Source organism: Cyprinus carpio, chromosome A11, assembly GCF_018340385.1.
Source record: "Cyprinus carpio isolate SPL01 chromosome A11, ASM1834038v1, whole genome shotgun sequence".
In the NCBI taxonomy this organism is placed as follows: Eukaryota; Metazoa; Chordata; class Actinopteri; order Cypriniformes; family Cyprinidae; genus Cyprinus; species Cyprinus carpio.
In genome coordinates this window covers 16,829,762-16,847,715 of record NC_056582.1, presented here as the reverse complement: position 1 = coordinate 16,847,715, position 17,954 = coordinate 16,829,762, and the positions used below count along the sequence as shown (strand labels likewise).

At 35.2% G+C, this 17,954-nt stretch overlaps 3 protein-coding genes across 10 annotated transcripts in view; all 3 read left to right on the top strand.

Annotated features, from left to right (window-relative positions):
• The window catches only part of LOC109104576 (mitogen-activated protein kinase kinase kinase kinase 3-like), a 51,589-nt gene extending 47,041 nt beyond the window's left edge, over positions 1 to 4,548 (top strand). For all 4 annotated transcript variants that reach the window (XM_042766560.1, XM_042766561.1, XM_042766559.1 and 1 more), the window contains 13 exons: positions 396 to 437; positions 640 to 724; positions 842 to 921; positions 1,121 to 1,181; positions 1,441 to 1,558; positions 1,655 to 1,713; positions 2,290 to 2,393; positions 2,883 to 3,051; positions 3,300 to 3,368; positions 3,465 to 3,557; positions 3,731 to 3,801; positions 4,248 to 4,303; positions 4,443 to 4,548. In XM_042766560.1, the coding sequence (XP_042622494.1) occupies positions 396 to 437; positions 640 to 724; positions 842 to 921; positions 1,121 to 1,181; positions 1,441 to 1,558; positions 1,655 to 1,713; positions 2,290 to 2,393; positions 2,883 to 3,051; positions 3,300 to 3,368; positions 3,465 to 3,557; positions 3,731 to 3,801; positions 4,248 to 4,303; positions 4,443 to 4,530 (1,095 nt within the window). In that variant the 3' untranslated portion in view covers positions 4,531 to 4,548. The remainder of the gene's footprint in view (positions 1 to 395; positions 438 to 639; positions 725 to 841; positions 922 to 1,120; positions 1,182 to 1,440; positions 1,559 to 1,654; positions 1,714 to 2,289; positions 2,394 to 2,882; positions 3,052 to 3,299; positions 3,369 to 3,464; positions 3,558 to 3,730; positions 3,802 to 4,247; positions 4,304 to 4,442) is intronic.
• Positions 4,549 to 8,510: 3,962 nt separating this feature from the next.
• On the top strand, positions 8,511 to 11,426 carry LOC109104581 (transmembrane protein 169-like). Its single transcript, XM_019117845.2, has 3 exons — positions 8,511 to 8,689; positions 8,855 to 9,182; positions 10,364 to 11,426. The coding sequence occupies exons 2-3, from the start codon at positions 8,945 to 8,947 to the stop codon at positions 10,996 to 10,998; spliced, it is 873 nt and encodes a 290-aa protein (XP_018973390.1). The 5' UTR covers positions 8,511 to 8,689; positions 8,855 to 8,944; the 3' UTR covers positions 10,999 to 11,426.
• A 4,569-nt stretch (positions 11,427 to 15,995) lies between these two features.
• Positions 15,996 to 17,954, top strand: part of LOC109056562 (CASP8 and FADD-like apoptosis regulator) — a 7,756-nt gene continuing 5,797 nt past the window's right edge. The window contains exons 1-4 of one of the 5 annotated variants that reach the window (XM_042766555.1): positions 15,996 to 16,139; positions 17,132 to 17,205; positions 17,312 to 17,382; positions 17,670 to 17,889. In XM_042766555.1, coding sequence (XP_042622489.1) covers positions 17,349 to 17,382; positions 17,670 to 17,889 — 254 coding nt within the window. In that variant the 5' untranslated portion in view covers positions 15,996 to 16,139; positions 17,132 to 17,205; positions 17,312 to 17,348. Of the gene's footprint in view, positions 16,140 to 16,325; positions 17,206 to 17,311; positions 17,890 to 17,954 lie in introns of those variants that run through there. The other 4 variants (XM_042766552.1, XM_042766557.1, XM_042766556.1 and 1 more) reach the window with 4 other exon arrangements.

The following is a 17,954-nucleotide window of genomic DNA, read 5'->3' as shown; positions in this document are numbered from 1 at the left end:
TATTTAAATGCATTTTTACCTGAAAGTATATTATTATTATTATTATTATTACATATATTAATTGATTTTAACACATCATTTGTAATAAATGTATTAAATAACTTTAATTATATATATTTTATTATTTAATTTATTAATAATAATATATTCTTGTTATTATTGTGTATTCATTTATATAAAATATGTTAAAGATTTATTACATAGTATTATTGATTATATGACAATAATACATACAATTACATTTTATTTTTAATGCAATATAATAATAGGTAGCAATAATAACAATTTTATTAAAAAATGTTTTCATTATTTTTATTAAATAGTGAAATTGCATTGTCGTATTTTGTTTTAATTTTATGAATATTATTATTGTTTTTTTTTTTTGTTTTTCACAGAAACCCATCAGCAATGGTCTCCCTCCAACTCCAAAGGTTCATGTACGTGGCCATCATAGTTTTATTCAGTCATGCAGATCTATGGCACTGTATTGGGACTTAATTACTTGCCATGTATTTTTATTTAAATTAATGTATGTTGCCTTTTTGATAGTGTTGTTTGTTTTCTCAAATATAAACCTTTTGAACAGTAGTTCATTTGGCTGCATCTGAGTTATCCGTTGTGTTGTATTTCCATGTCCAGATGGGAGCATGTTTCTCTAAAGTCTTCAACGGCTGCCCGTTAAAGATACACTGCGCTACCTCATGGATCAACCCAGACACACGAGGTGAGCATGTCATGATAATCTGGCTAATCTGAAATATTAATATGTCCATTATTGTATGAGTATATGTTGTCTAATGAAGCATTTGCTGATTTGTTCTTCCCTGTTCATGCGTTTCAGATCAGTATCTGATATTTGGAGCAGAGGAAGGGATTTACACATTAAACCTTAATGAGCTGCACGAGACGTCCATGGAACAGGTGTGATCTTACTTTTCAGACATTTTCAAACAAATGGTTTTCCTGCATAACAAAGTAGAAGCATTAATTTAAAAAAGAAAAATGTGTTGGGAAAAACCTCAGTTTTTGTATTTGTATATCCTTGTATTGTCTGAGTGTAGCATGCTTCTTCAGTAAGTCTTTTTGTCTTGTACTAAAGCTATTTTTGTGTCATTCTCAGCTTATACCCAGGAGATGTACTTGGCTGTATGTCATGAGCAACAGCCTGCTATCAATATCCGGTAAGCTGTGCTTTAAAAAAAATCAGGTTTAGCTTTTCAGATTACAAATTAGTCAGAGTGAGTTTCTTTTTTTAATGATTGCTACAGTTTTAGAATTATATTTGTGTTTTTGAGTCACGCTTTACAATACAGAGTAGAACTGCTTGTGATGTGAAAATACTAGAATTGTTAATTGTAGTAACATCATGTCATATATGTAAAGTGTTACCTGACATAGTCCTGTATCCCTGTTTTGAATAATGAAATTGTATTTTGGCAGGAAAAGCATGTCATCTGTACTCTCACAGTCTGATGGGCCTATTTGAACATGCTCGACAAATGCAGAAACTCCCTGTTGCCATACCAACACATAAATTGCCGGACAAAATAATCCCCAGGTAAATGTTAAGATCTCTGTGTAGTGTGTGAACTTAAGGATATGACCAGTAGTCAAAATGTAAATACATTATTTTACATTTTTATTCGAATTTTAGGAAATTCACAGTGTCCACTAAGATCCCTGAAACAAAAGGGTGTCAGAAGTGCTGTGTAGGTGAGCAGATCCCGTCATTTACTTTCTGTATTTCTAAATTCAGTAATATTTGTGACCCTGGACCACAAAACCAGTCTTAAGTCGCTGGGGTATATTTGTAGCAATAGCCAAAAAAAAACATTGTATGGGTTAAAATTATTGATTTTTCTTTTATGCCAAAAATCATTAGGATATTAAGTAAAGATCATGTTCCATGAAGATATTTTGTAGATTTCCTACCGTAAATATATAAAAACAATTTTTGGTTAGTAATATGCATTGCTAAGAATTCATTTGGACAGCTTCAAAGGCGATTTTCTCAGTATTTAGATTTTTTTGTGGTCCAGGGTCACAATAGCTATAGCTATAATTTTGGATGATGTCATGACTAGGCTATACTTTGGTGGTAGTTTTGGAAATGTTCTCTAACATTATAAATGTCTTTATTGTTTGTTCACTTTTGATCAATTCAATATATCTTTGTTGGATCAAAATATCCTTTTGTTTTTTAAATCTTATTCCAAACTTTTGAATTATAGTGTGAATTAAGGTGTTATATTGTGTTTTGTTTCCATATGTTGCCTTGTTTGTTCTCAGTGAGGAATCCATATACTGGTCACAAGTACTTGTGTGGTGCCTTTCAGTCAAGTGTTGTCCTTTTTGAGTGGGTGGAGTCCATGCAGAAATTCATGTTGGTCAAGGTAAGTTCGCATCACTAAAACATTGCTGTGTCTTATTTTGAAGGCTGTGCCCTCTGGAGGTCGCATTTGTTGGCTGCATGCGTCATTGAGGCTGCTTCATTTCAGAAAAGTAATCATTACTTTGCGAAGTGTGTAAGACATTATAGTAATTTAAGCCTCACAAGGAATTACAGTCGATTTTCATAATGGTTGCTTTTTTAAAATGAGACCTCATCAATGAAATATGCGGCTATATGAGGGTGCAATGAGACACAGGGAATGTTACCGAGTGATAAGCAGATTAGTATTACACTAAAACACAAGGAGAGGTGTTTAACTCAAGGTTTTGGAAACAGCGTGTAGCACATAGGCCACATTATTAGCTATTCATGCTTTCGTTAAGCTTGTAAAATTCCTGATCTTCTACTTAAGACTTGTAATTAAAATTGCTTTACTTGGCATTTTCACATGCACACTGTTCCACATTAAGCACTGACTCATTCCCTGCAGAGCATAGACTTCCCCCTGCCATGTCCGCTGGAGGTGTTTGAGATGCTGGTGGTTCCAGAGCATCTGTATCCTCTCATCTGCATAGCTGTGAGCAAAGGGACAGAGCTCAACCAAGTGGTGCAGTTCGAGACCCTCAACCCCAACTCTACCTCCAATTGGTTTGATTCTGGTGGGTACTTTAAAATACGACACCATTTTCACACTGATTAAGATAAGTCTTTACATGTATGAATAATTTAATTGCTTTACATTTATTAATAAATATTCATTTAAATGTTACAAAAAATTGCCTGTTTATCCAATTGTTTATTTAGAAAAAAATATATAGATTTTTTAAATTAGCTTTTCATTCAAGTTTGACTCTTTTAGAATTTTAGAAATGCAAAATTCTAGAAATTGTTGTTGTTTTTGTTTCAGATACCCCACAGAGCTGTGTGATCCATGTGACTCAGCTGGAGAGAGATACAATTTTAGTCTGCTTAGATCGTAAGTACAGAACATGCCATTAATAGATTATAACAGATGCATGCATATAAAAAAAAACAGATGTAGTGATTAATTGCCTCTCTTCTTCCTCTCTAGGGTGCATTAAGATTGTAAATTTGCAAGGTCGCTTGAAGTCCAGTCGAAAACTCTCAGCAGAACTGACTTTTAACTTCCAGATTGAATCAATAGGTATGAGACCTTAGTACATTACCAGTGGCCTCAAGTAAATATATAATATTTTCTAAGCAAACTGAATTTAGCAATTCAAAATCCTCTAGGCATATTTAATTATTTTAACAATATATATTTAAATCTCTGTTTTAAAAACTCCCTCGCTCTATGCATCCATCTGTTCCTCTTAGTTTGCCTTCAAGACAGTGTGTTGGCCTTCTGGAGGCATGGCATGCAAGGACGCAGCTTCAAGTCCAATGAGGCAAGTCCTGTTGTATATATGTGAGAGATGATATACAGACAGCCTGTCAATAATATCACAAAATAAACCCTGACGGAGTGGTTGGGACCCCGTTGTGAAGCAGACAAAAACACGCCAAGAATATTGCAATTTATAACAATTACATATTATATTCATATATATAAAAATTAAAAAATTTATTTTATATTTACATATATATGTATATGTATGTATAATGTAATATATATATATATATATATATATAATATATATATATATAAATGTAAAATTGTATTATACACACACATTCTCACACTCACAATTTTATATATATATATATATATATATATATATATATATATGTCAGAGAGCAGTGTTAAGAAAAAAAAGAGGATTTCCTATATACAAAAATTAAATTACATATATATTGTGCAATCCCATTATTCTGTCCATGTTTTATATTCCAGATTACACAGGAGATTTCTGACAACTCAAGGATATTCAGGCTGCTGGGTTCAGACAGGTGAGAAGAAGCAATCCAATTATTAAGTCATTAAGTAATTAATATCATACCCTTTATTACTGGTGCGCCAAACGTAGGTCATATGTATGCAGAAAGGGCATTAGGTCATCTGTATTTGTTTTTATTTAATTCTTTATAGAGTGGTGGTTTTGGAGAGCCGGCCAACAGACAACCCCACAGCACACAGCAATCTCTACATCCTCGCAGGCCACGAAAACAGCTACTGACTGCAGTGAATTATGGGATAAAAACACTACATGCCAGTATGCAACGTTACGAGAGCCTTTGGTTTCATGTGGCCCGATGACAACTGGCCATGTCTCAGTAGAACCACAGATATACTGTTGTTGAACCACCGAAAGCACAGCGGAAGACTTGAATGGACGAGTAGGATATTCAGATTTCAGAGAACAGACGGGCCGTTACCGCACGATATACTACAGTATGCACTTTCACACTAACCTGTTTTAGAGGCCTCACTTTGGTTTTGCTTGTAGCAGCTGTAATTTATTTTTTTACCTGAAACACACAAAAAGGTTGTTTTTTTTATTTTTGGCCATTACTCACACTTGACACTAACCACACAAGTGCTTGAAGACACATATTTAATTCATGTACATACAGACATAGTATTGTTAAGTACTCTTTGTATTGGTCGTGTAGATATCAGTACATTTATGTTGTACAGGTTTGTGGCAGTGTTGGCTATTGTAAAGAACTGTGAGATGCTGGGTACTACTTAAAATGACCTCTAGGGCAGATAATTTATGTTAAACGCAATAGTTTAGGAATCACAAAGCTGAAGTGCCCATCTTTCCAAGACTTGCCTTCTTAACGTTGTTCTTATTTGTTTTTATTCTGCTTTTTTATATAAAGCCAAATGGTGTTTTTATTGAGCAACTTTTAATTCAATGGCCCTTGTAATTGTTTTTGACTCTGTGGTATGCACTCACTTCAGATTTGCACAATGTTATTAAAATGTTGATGTGTATATGTAAGTGTATGTTTAAAACCATGCAGATAATAACATATATAGATATATAGACACATATTTTTGTAAATGTGTATACATGACGTATAATCTTAATAAGCAATAAATCATTAGTATGTTTTTACATTATTTTAAATAAGACTACAAGACTGAGTTCACAAACTTGTTATGTGGATGACATCACTGTCTGCATCCAGCTGTGTTTGTATGTAATTTGAGTGCTGTACACACTATTTGGAAGATTATGTTGGAATTTGTGAATTGACGTAAACTTTCAGCAACATGTACTTGCATTAAATCTCTCTCAGAGCTGTTGTTGAAAGTAAAGGAAATTCCACCATAAGAAAAGAACAACATATTCCATGATTGACAAGTTAAGACGGTTATGGAATTTTTTTGTTTTGTTTTGTGTCAGTGTACATACTGTAAAATAAAATCACATGGTTTTACATACTGAGATGTCTTTCGTGTTTTAATAAGAACTGTATTTTGTTATCTTAGCAAAAGAATTAAATGTTTTGCTATCTAACCTTACATCCACGCTTTTATACACATTGCTTATTTATTTAAATGTACGAAATATATTAATAATAATAAAATGCAAATAGGAAATGAATGGGAAAAAAAACTAAAATACTGAAAATTTTTGAGTGTACAATCTTCAAATCCCCCACAATGCAGAAAAAAAATTGCACAGCAATGAAGGTGTGAAACTCTAAAACATCTAGAGTGCAAAATCAACACACCAACTCACACACGCTAGTACACACCTATGAACTGGTGTGACTGTAACACTGCAACTATGCAAAATAAAATCAATAATTCAACTACAATTCAGTAAAAAAGTGGACAGCAAGGAAGGGGTTACACTCTAAAACATCAAGAGTGTAAAACGGATACATCCACTCACACACACTTACTTACACACACTCCCAGACACACACATTATGCATAGTCAATTGAATAGGTATGGCTATAACCATATGCCAAAATGAGTCAGAAGACTGAAATAAGAGGTTGAAATCAGATCAGACCCAGAAGGATTAAGCTCTGATAAAGCATTGGTAAATTTTTATAGAATTGTAATGTTTTGTGTAACAAAGTGCTTTCTGTGATCAGGTTTGAATGTAGTAATAATAATGCAAAAAAAAAAAAAAAAAAAAAAAAAAAAACTTCAAATCAACATCTAAAACAACAAAAAATCTCTATAGAGTCCTATACAGGAATCTAGTGGTTACACCATGAAATTGCAGGTTTTTCTTTTTTTTGCTCTCACTAGGAGGTGCTATTCTTCCTTCAAAAATTGGATTTTAAAGGCCGAATCTCTATTTTAATCTGAAATACTGCATTAATTGAAAAATAATTGTAAGAAATTAGAAAAAATATTTTTTGTACTATTTTCAATGGGAAAAAAATGTATCATAATTATTGCATAAATATTAATTAGTGCCATGAAATTCTCTCAAAATACAAAAGAAACAAGAAAAAATATTATTGAACAAAAATATATTAGATTGATTTTACTGAAGAAAAAAAAAAGTTACATTTCAGGTGTCCGGTCACTTTTGACCGTGAAGACCATGTTAAATATTTAAAGATTTTTACATTGGAAAATTTCTAGCTCGGTCCAATGAAAAAAAAAAAAAAAAACTTTGGGGTATTTAATGATTATTATAATTGAAATAAATGTATTTTAGATTTTATTTTTTCCACTGAAAGAAGGCATGTTCTGAAAGAAAAATAGCCCAGAATCTCAAAATTTCCCCCCCCCCAAAAAAACATTTTGTCTGATTGTTTTTCTTTAACTATTAAATAAATGTTGTGTATTTAAACTATTTAAAAAAAATTAAGACAGAAATCTAGAATCTCAAATATCACTCATGTTGTCAAGAGCTGATGCAGAAAATCCCCCATCCAGTCCAGCTACAGTAACTCCTATACAGTGCAACATCCGAAATGAAGAAGGGGTGACAGTCTCATAAACTGTATTTGATATCTTTATGCCAGAGTGTGCAAGGGCTTTTTGTGAAATTTCAAAACTGGGGTTTAAATAACCTGAGACTTAAACATTTACTTTAATTGTGTCAGATACATTACTGGAGCAACCCTGAATATTAGATGCAGGTCAGAGCCTCTACCACTCTGTGCGGGAAATACCAGGTACCCATTTCCTGGCCAGATGACGGCATAATACATGCTGTTATTTCGAAATCAAGAACGGATGTTGAGTCTTACAATTTGAGTATGCAGACGCTTTCTGTTTCACTTTATCTCTTCAATCAGATTACACAGCCTGGCCTCCAGCACCAGAGGGAGAAAATACAGACATATTGAGAGAAATCATGGACATGACCAAATCCAAGCTGTGAATCATAACAAAACAAGTCTAGACTGTCAAACAGCTGCTCTTCCTCACAGTGTGGGTGGACCACAAATGTTTTTGTTTTGTTTTTTTGCTAGGAATTGCAATACATCTCGACTGTGGCCTTTAAATGAAGCCCACTGAATTATATCATTCTAATTATAAAATTGAACTCTAATAGTTCTTTCAGAACTGTGTTTAATCAATGTTAATATGCGTAATAGTATGATATTGTGAATATTTGAAATTGTAAGATTTCTAAAAAAAAAAAAAAAAAATCTATTGATTAAAAAAGAAATTTTCTGTTGTAACAGATTTTAAACAATTTCATTAGTTTGCTGGGTCATATCTGTTAAGTACTTTGCAGCTCAATAACCTTTAGAAATGAATATGCCTATAAAAGTGTATACCAGACTTAAAAGTGTATATCAAAAGTGTATATCAGAAATATCCTATACTTTAAATTTATTGAATATAGTGTGATTATTTTCACTATAGCAAGAAAATGAGCATGATGCTTTCACAGTTTGTTTTCCCAGAATTCCCCACCAAATATGTCACCATCCTTGAGGACTTTGTTAACTTTTGTTAGCTGAAGAAGGGATATTTCAAGATTACAAGAAAAAATAATTTAAATTTAGACACAGGAAAAACTTATGAATGAAATTCTGAATGAGCGATATCCAAACATGGTGTTGTGATTCTTTTTGCTTGCGTTACAATATAAAACCATATTTTTTATTAAAATGATTATTATAATCATTTCTAGTTAATTATCAGTGGGGATAAATGATTAATCTTTTTTCTGGATTTAGGTTGCTAGGCAGAACTCTGCATAAAGCGAGCACGCGCACGCCGCTGATTGGCCAAACAATGGCATTAGCGGCGCGAGGGGGATGTGTTGTCCTCGGCGTGGCACTGTCCGAAAAGATTAAACCCCGCGCTAAAATTTTACACATGGTGAGGACTTGCAAAATGCTAAACTGAACAAGCAAGCGACCTCTGCATGCATTTGTTTGGGAGTTCATTCGAGGTAAGAATTGTGTATTCTCACATCAGTAAAGCAGATAGTACGCGTGGGGCGTGGCTTAAGATAAACAGTGCCAGCTCCTAAAATCTGATGTATTGCAATGCAGCGCAAAACAAAGTAACGTTAACATATATAACAGGCGGTTGTGATTATTCTCTCTCATTCTAGAAGCAAACCTCTTAAAAGGGTGATTGACACACCAAGCAGGTGTGTCCAGCTGCATACCGACATCATAGGAGTCTCTCTGGCTTTAGAGTCATGAGTGAAGGGGCATCTGGAGACATCACTGGTTTGGAGCTGGAGGGAGCGACTGGGACAGAGGAGACCCCAGTGAACACGCTTCAGAGGTCAGCAGAGGAGGAGGGGACCACCACTCGGAGGAAGAAGAAGAAGAAGAAGAAAGAGATCATCTACCGCTCTGACCTGGAGGTGGAGGATGCTGGGGAGGGGACCTCGGCAGACGTGGACGGAACCGATACTCCTACACTTTACGAAGGTGAAAATATGACATCTTGGGGTGAACTGTAGCGTGATGTTTGTTTAAGTGCAGTGAAATCCATCATTTGTTTGTTTACTGTAATGGGTTAAAACATGATGGCACAATATCACGTGTGCTTTCTATCCAGAATACACCTGAGACCATGAGTAATAATCCTCATATTAAATATGACATGATTTCTTTTTTATGTTTTTTCCTTGCTGATCATTTTATGTCGGTTATCTAGGTATTGTTTGTTTTACAGTTTTCTGGTTAACAAATTTTTATAAGGAAAATCTGAAAATCTTGAAATTTCAGGGAAGTATATGTTTGTAATTACCAGTCCTAGAAAAGATGGTTCTTGCAAGTTAGAAACATTAGTAGACCTTCATTTTATTTTCTATCATCATTCATTCATTCATTCATTCATTCATTTTACGAAAGTAATACTTTTATCAGCAAGGGTTTATTAAATTGACCTGAAATGACATTAAAGAAATGTAAAATGTTACAAAATATTTCTGTTTTAAATAATGCTGTTTGTTTAAACTTTCTATTCATCAATAGCAAAAAAAAAAATATATATATATATATATATATATTTTTAAATCACAGTTTCTACACAAATATTAAGAAGCACCAAATCAGCATATTAGAATGATTTCTGAAGGATCATGAAAATTCAGCTTTGTCCTCACATGAATAAATAAAAATTCTAAAATGTATTGAAATATAAAAAAGTTATTTTAAATTGTAATAATATTTCACCATATTACTCCTTTTTTATTGTTTTTGATCAAATAAATGCAGCATTTGTTGAGCTATAGACTTGTTTAAAAAAATAAATAAAAATCATAACAATCCCAAACTTTTTAATGATAGTGTGTAATTCTACATTGGTCAAAAATGTATAAACAGTTATTATTTGCAATTGTTGGCACAGAATTTTTAAAAAACATTTTATTTAATAATTATAAATCTAATATACATTTATATTATATCCAGTACTAGTGGTGAAATAAGTGCTTGTTTTCTGTTATTAGTAATTTATTCAAGGCAAGCGTTTTGTGTCTGCTGAATTGGACTGTATACATTCCGATGTTTATTGCATTTCCTCTTTCTCTCCTGCATGACAGATTTATTTACAGTAAAGTGTTGTTAATGCAATATCCTCCTTAATATTTATCTTTCAATTACAGAAGAAGAGGATATCCCTCCTGACAGCCGTTTCGTGACCCTGACTGGCACCATCACACGGGGAAAGCGGAAAGGCCAAATGGTAGACATCTATATGACGCTTACCGACAAAGAGCTGAGAGACATGGCACGCTCCAAAGAGCGTCTAGATGCAGAATGTGATGAGGCCGCAGAAGCCAAACAAAAATCCTGTGCACTGGGGGTCACCCAGGGCCCTCATGTTCTCCTCTGGAGCCTTTCCTGCTCTCCGTTCATCTTCCTTCTCTCCTTCATCACATCGTTTTACTATGGAACACTCACCTGGTACAACGTCTTCCTGGTTTACAATGAGGAACGCAGCTTTCTGCACAAAATCACGGTGTGTCCCTTGCTCATTCTGTTATACCCGGTGCTGATCATGGTGTTGTGTGTTTGTATGGGGGTGTATGCCGCTGTGAACCAGCTCTCCTGGGTTTTTGGAGAATGGTGGCTGGCGGTGCGGGACCTGGAGAAGGGCTTTTGTGGGTGGATGTGTGGGAAGCTGGGGTTGGAGGACTGCGCCCCGTACAATGTGATTGAGCTGCTGGACTCTGACACTCTGTCCGGGACCCTCCAGGGGAAGAGGATGGAAGATGCTGAGCACACTTCTACTTTGTGAACTTGAAAAGAAGGAATAATGTTTTGATTTAAGAAATATAATGGGTTAATACAAGTTAAGCTCTGTTAGTGGCATCTGGCATGCTGAAGGAACATCATTTTGACTTGGACAGGATAGGTCTCCAGACTTTTCAGTGAGTTTGTCAACTCAAGTTGTTGAGTTAACATAAAAAATGTCAAAATGATTTTTGACAGCATTTAACTTTTTTCAAGCCCGAGCATTCATATAAAGGGATAATTCACCCAAAAAGAAAAATTCTGACATGATTTACTCACCCCTAATGTTGTTCCAAACCTTTTGTGTGGAACACAAAATAAGATTTTTTGAAGACTGTTGATAACCAAACTGTTTTTGTTCCTATTAACTTATATGAACCATGCCATATGAACAAAAAACATTTTTATGTTCCACAGAAAAAGTCTTAATATGGAACATGAAATATGATTTTTAAACATTTTTATGTTCCACAGAATATTTTTCCATTTATTGTAAAAGTTCACAAAAAAATGAATATATGGAAAAAGTCTTAATATAGGGACAAGTTACTCTAAGAATTCAGTACATTATCTTTCCATATCCAGTTAAAAAAAGAAATAATGGAAGTTCTAATGCTTAAAGGGTTAGTTCACCTGTGTTTTACTCACCCTCAAAGCATCCTACTGTAGGTGTATGTGACTTATGTATGTGGGGGTAAGCGGGTGTTGGTTATCAACAGTCCGAAAGATGTGAAATAAAGTGCGCGCATCCGTAATAAAACGACCCTCACACGGCTCTGGGGGTTGAATAAAGGCCTCCTGTAGCGAATCCATGTGTTTTTGTAAGATAAATATCCATATTTCAAATGTAATAAACACTTTTTTTCTCACTTCCGCTGACTGTCGTACACGGAAGCCGTTCTGGTGGATGACGTAAGACGTCGGCGTTGCATGATTAGTGATGAATGTGGAGGCAAAACAAAATGCCGGTCATGAATTAAAAGCACAAAACGAGGATTTTTTAAAGAAAAATGTTGGAGGATTTCAATATACTGTAAGCCAAGAGGAGACTGGTTTTCCTTTGCTAAAGGAAGGAAACATTATTTCCTTTGCTCCTGCATTTCTCAGAGGCACGTGCATGACGCATACGTCCTACGCCATCTGCCTGCACGCCTTTCGTGTACGACAGTCAGCAGAAGTGAGAAAAAAGTGTTTATTACGTTTGAAATATGGATATTTATCTTACAAAAATGCAAGGATTTGCTACAGGAGGCCTTTATTCACCCCCCAGAGCTGTGTGAGGGACGTTTTATTATGGATGCGCAAACTTTATTTCACGTATTCTGAACTGTTAATATCCAACACCCACTTACCCTCATTGAAAGGCTTGGAGGGGCCAGGACAATTTTTTATATAACTCTGATTGGATTTCTCTAGGATGCTTTGAGGGTGAGTAAAACACAGGCTAATTTTCATTTTTGGGTGAACTAACCTTTTAACAAATGAATGACAAAAACACTAATGTTGTTGATGCAGTTACTCATGATATCCAAAAGCTAATTTTTAAATAATTTGTTTGAGAACATAATCTTTTTTTAATTCACTAAGGAGTATTTATCATGGAAGTTTATTAAAAAATTACAACTGTGTAAATGTGCTCAGCACTGCAGCCTTACACTGAGTTACTAGGGTAAACCTGCAGTAATTCACATTCAGAGCTCTCAAGTTCAATTTGGTTGGAAGTTTCATGCTTCCAGATTGTATCTAAAGAAAATAAAGTATGGAAGTTAAGCTCCTTTTTTTGATTAGACTACATATTTATATTTTCATATTTTATCTCTTGTAGGACTTGTCAGTGGTCTTAGTCGGTCAGATCTGATATGGTGTTTAAGGCAACTTTATATGACAAAGCATCAGATTGATCTGCGCAGAAGTGTGGCGTCGAATAACAAAAATAACGTTCGTCCACAAGTAACTTGCAATTTTATTTTTCACCCACAGATGTCGAAAGCCATAGTGTATGTTCATTAAATGTTTTTATGTACAGCAGTGACCATAAAGAATCTCAGACTGAAACTCGTTAGTGGATTTTTTTAGACAGTATGTCATGTACACTCTGAGTACTCCGAAGTATGTTACATATTTACCTTTGTCCTGTGTTATACACATTGCACACGCTCTTTGATGATACTTGATAAGCAGAAAATGTTTCCTCTCCTAATCTGACTGATACTTTCACTTGAATACCACTAAACAACAGCAACATTTTATACTCTAAGCAGGCAAATTCAATTTTATACTTTGTGACTTTACACTTTGTATACTTTATATCTTCTATACTTATCTTGCTGGATCTGTCCGCTGCTTTTGATATGGTGAACCATCAGATTCTCCTGTCAGCCCTATTGGAAAATGGCATCTCAGGAAACGCACGCCAGTGGTTTGAGTCTTATCTCTCAGATAGGTCCTTCAAGGTATCTTGGAGAGGTGAGGTGTCCGAGTCGCAACATCTACTGGGGTGCCTCAGGGCTCTGTTCTTGGACCACTTCTCTTCTCTGTCTACATGGCATCACTAGGTTCTGTCATTCAGAAACATGGCTTTTCATACCACTGCTATGCTGATGACATTCAACTCTACCTCTCATTCCATCCTTATGACCCGACGATAACTGCTCGCATCTCAGCATGTCTAACAGACATTTCTTTTTGGATGACGGACCATCACCTTCAACTCAACCTGGCTAAGACAGAACTGCTTGTGGTTTTAACAAACCCATCACTTTATCAAAATTTCACCATCCAGTTAGGGTTATCAACCATAACTCATTCAAAAACAGCTAGAAACCTTGGAGTTGTGATTGATGATCAGCTGAATTTCTTAGACCACATTGCTAAAACTGCCAGGTCCTGCAACTTTAGGAAGATCAAGCCCTGTATTTCAGAACATGCAACACAACTCCTTGTTCAAGCTCTTGTTCTGTCCAGGCTGGACTATTGCAATCCTCTCTTGGCAGGTCTTTCAGCCATTTCTATCAAACCATACAATTAATCCAAAATGCCACTGCAAGATTAATCTTTAATGAGCCGAAAAGAATGCCTCACCTCTGTTCATCAGTTTGCACTGGCTACGAGAAGTTCAAGGCATTAATGTTTGCCTATGCACCCCTTTACCTAAATTCATTACATCAGACTTATGTGCCCTCTAGAAGCTTGCGTTCTGCAAGTGAACAGCGAATCATTGTATCATCTCAAAGAGGCACAAAATCATTTCACTGACATTTTCATTTACTGTTCCCTCCTGGGGGAATGACCTGCCCAGCTCAATTCAAGCCGCTGAGTCCTTAGCCATCTTCAAGAAATGACTAAAAACACATCTGTTCCATCTTTATTTGACCCTCTAACTCTAGCACTTTCTATTCTATTTTAATTCTACTTAATCTATTTATCTTCTTTTTTTGTTTAAAAAAACATTAGCTTTCTATTTTTTCTATTCTATCTACTTGTTTTTCTTTGTGTGTGTGAGTGTGTGTGTGTGTGTGTGTGTGTGTGTGTATATATATAAACATTGCTACATGTACCAAGACTTCTTGTCATTTGCACTTACATATTGTTGCTCTGTAGTTAGTTTTGATTGCTTCTATTTCCCTCATTTGTAAGTCACTTTGGATAAAAGCGTCTGCTAAATGACTAAATGTAAATGTGTATAGAGAGATAGAGAAAGAGAGAGAGAGAGAGAGAGAGAGAGAGAGATCATATCCAAGTATAGGTATGTCCCAAATCACTAAATTGTTGTGTTTGAAACAGTGTGATGCTTTGTATTTCCACAGGTGTAACAACAATGGTGCTATAATAGTGTTCACCAAGGATATCAGCCATTAAAAACCACAGACTGATTTACAAGCATTAAGGATAATGGGTTAGTTGTCCCAGAAGATCATGTTACATTTCAAAAACCTTTTAAGAGGACATTCACAGATTATTGGATGATACATCTACTTCAGATGGGGTGGTGTCTGGTTCTCATATTGCACCTCAAAAACTCAACTCCAATAGATAGTTCAACTCTGAGAAAGAGGTTTGAATCATTGCACTCATTTCCTCTTCATATACAATCATCATTTACAACTGTATTTGTTGTTTATATAGGCATACTGTTGTATTGTGTTGTAAATGCAGGCTTCCCACTGTAATTGAAAACTTATTCTGCATAAAGTGTGGGAACCCTGTAACTATCTTAGCAGAGATCTATGCATCTGATCTGAATAATCTGAAATATGTTAACAAAAATGTAAAATACCTAAAGACAAAATTGCTCTAAGGTTGTATATTTATATATGAAATATTGCAATTATGTTATTAAAAGCCCTTACAATATTGTATTATATCTGCAAATGAGCAGCTTTGATATAAACCGCCTTTTGAAAGAGTAATTGTAATCATCAGTAGCTTCAGTCTGTTGCACAAGAGATTATTGCTTTTGTTTATCTTTGGGGACTTTTACAACTGCCCTGCTATCCCCCTAAAAAAAAACAAAAAAAAAAACATGCTGCTCATATTACAAGACCTTGACCTGTTTTTTAGCATTTGGGCCAGCCTTAAAACTGTTACACAAACAACACTTGAAAGGCATTATTAAGTATTGTCGCCTGGCACAAAATAGCCTGTTTATCTGCAAACATGGTATCAAAGCACAAACTTTGTTTTTACATCACGAACTTGATAACGTTTTGTTTTCACAAATATGCACTGGGTGTGTTTTTAATTGTTAACCATTTATAATAAAGAATTTTTCGTTTGTTGTTTCAGTTGTATCATTTTTGCACCTTCAAAAAAGTTAAAACCTTTCGACTTAAAGGTATGCCATAGAGATATATAAGTAAATTACCCTACTTTTTTTTTTTTTTTAAATGTTGTAATTGCGGTTTGTCCTTAACAGGTCTGTTACAGAATCACCATTAATTAAGTGTAATGAGAAGCATGAAGTAAATATTCTTTAGAATGAGTTTGTGAAACTGTAACAGCTGAAAGTGTTTAGAGTAGACTAGTGTAGAGAGGGCGTGGCTTGCACTGAAGCAAAAACATGATAGATGATTTTAGTGTAGTCTACTTTCGTTTTAGGGATCTTTTGGGGTCTCGTCTGGAAAATGAAGCCACACAGCGTCAACGGTAATATATCGGCAAAAGCTAAGTTTTCCTTTCTGTTAGTTGTAATGGGGTATTTTTAGTAAGATTGCAATATTTTTACTTATAGTTTGTTTATAGTATTAACTCTTCATACCATTTCCATAAAATAGCCTACGTAGTTGCACAAAGGTAATTTGATCTAGTTGTTTGATAACGTAATGGCTTATTTTGTGCTTTTTGAATATAATATATCTATCTCATTTTCTCGGTGGTTACAGATGTTGTTGGCATTTAACTATGCGCTGCTCCCTAACGCTAAATGGACAATGCTTTTGTGTAATCAAAGGATCATGTTCATCTATCAAATCATTCTTTTGAGTCGGATCTTTTCACAGACGCAAACAAAGTGCGTGTGTATGACGTCGCCACTTTGTTGCCTGACTACCACCCTGCGTCCCAATGTGCGTACTATCCACCCTATCTGCCCTAAATAGTATTGAAAATTCTAAATATCTCATCATCGTCCATATCGCTGTTTACATTAGACTTGCGTTACCAAGGCGATGACGGATGCATTTGTATTACATTCCGAAGAGCTCCGTTATTAGCACCACAGTGGAAAATAAAACCGTATTCGTGCTGACTGAGAACCGTTCGGTCCGATCGTGGAAAAGCGGCTAGATCTCCGTTGTAAAGCACGACAGAAATTTGCGTGGGTTTGCTTTGCTCATGAACGTGAATCAAAGTTATGTGACTAGAGACGTAAACGGAAATCGGGATTCCCCTTGAATTCTCCGGGAAGTATAGTTTCACTTTTATAATTGATGCTTCTGTATAAATTACAAGATTCTGTTCGCAAAAGTCGTGAACCTTGTTGTCCAAAATGTAAAATTACCCCCCAGGAAGTCTTCTGAGAAAAGTTTATGTAGAGTTTTAAATGCATGTGAGGATAACCAGATATAATTTCGTTAGGATATCGCGTTATCATTGGTTATTTATGTGCCACATTTCTTCTTTTCCTTTTTCGTTTATAGTGTCACAAAGAGATAAGCCTGTCTGCGGGCAACATCATCAAAACTTTTGTCTATCTAAATTAAGGACATTGAAGGTAAGTCTGGCCCAAGCGGCTGTCTTCCATTTGTTCTCATTCATTGAAAGAGAGAGAGAGAGAGAGAGAGAAGCTTCATGTTGTGTGTGTGCTTTGTCGTTTACAGGTGTAAATCCAAAGTGGCTACTGATTTCTAGAATGTGATGAATGAGGCTACAGTGGATTTCTTTCTCAATGGCATGATAAATGCAATTTTCATTCAATAATAGCTCGAGAAAAAAAGTGCAGATAGCTATTTTTTCCCCTACTTTTTTTCCTGACTAGCCTTTTAAGCAAACAAAGAGATGTTTAAAATGCATAATAAAATACCATACTCCCAGCTGTTAAAATGACCCAGACTATAACCTACAGCATCTATACAGGATCATAAAGTGAAATGGCGGATGGATTTTCTAACATGGTTAACAGTGTGACTGCATCTCTTAAAAAAGAGGAGTGTAAGACCCTACGGTACCTTTGTACAGATTTGTTCAACAACATCTGTGTGGAAGATTTGAGAGGAGCTTTGGTGGCTTTTGCCAAACAGACCCAAACTCAAGCAGGCCAGTCTCAAGCTGGTGATGCCCTGCTGATGGAGCTCATGTTCCGAATGAAGCGCTTTGATATCCTAAAGAAGGTTTTTGGCATCAGTAGTCAACAGGTAGAAGGAATTGTGAAGAAGGGAGGCGTCATCTCAGATTACAGGTAATTTATCCTATTAATTCTAAATAGCATATCTCAGTGTCTGAGATATTTCCTTCTTGTATGAG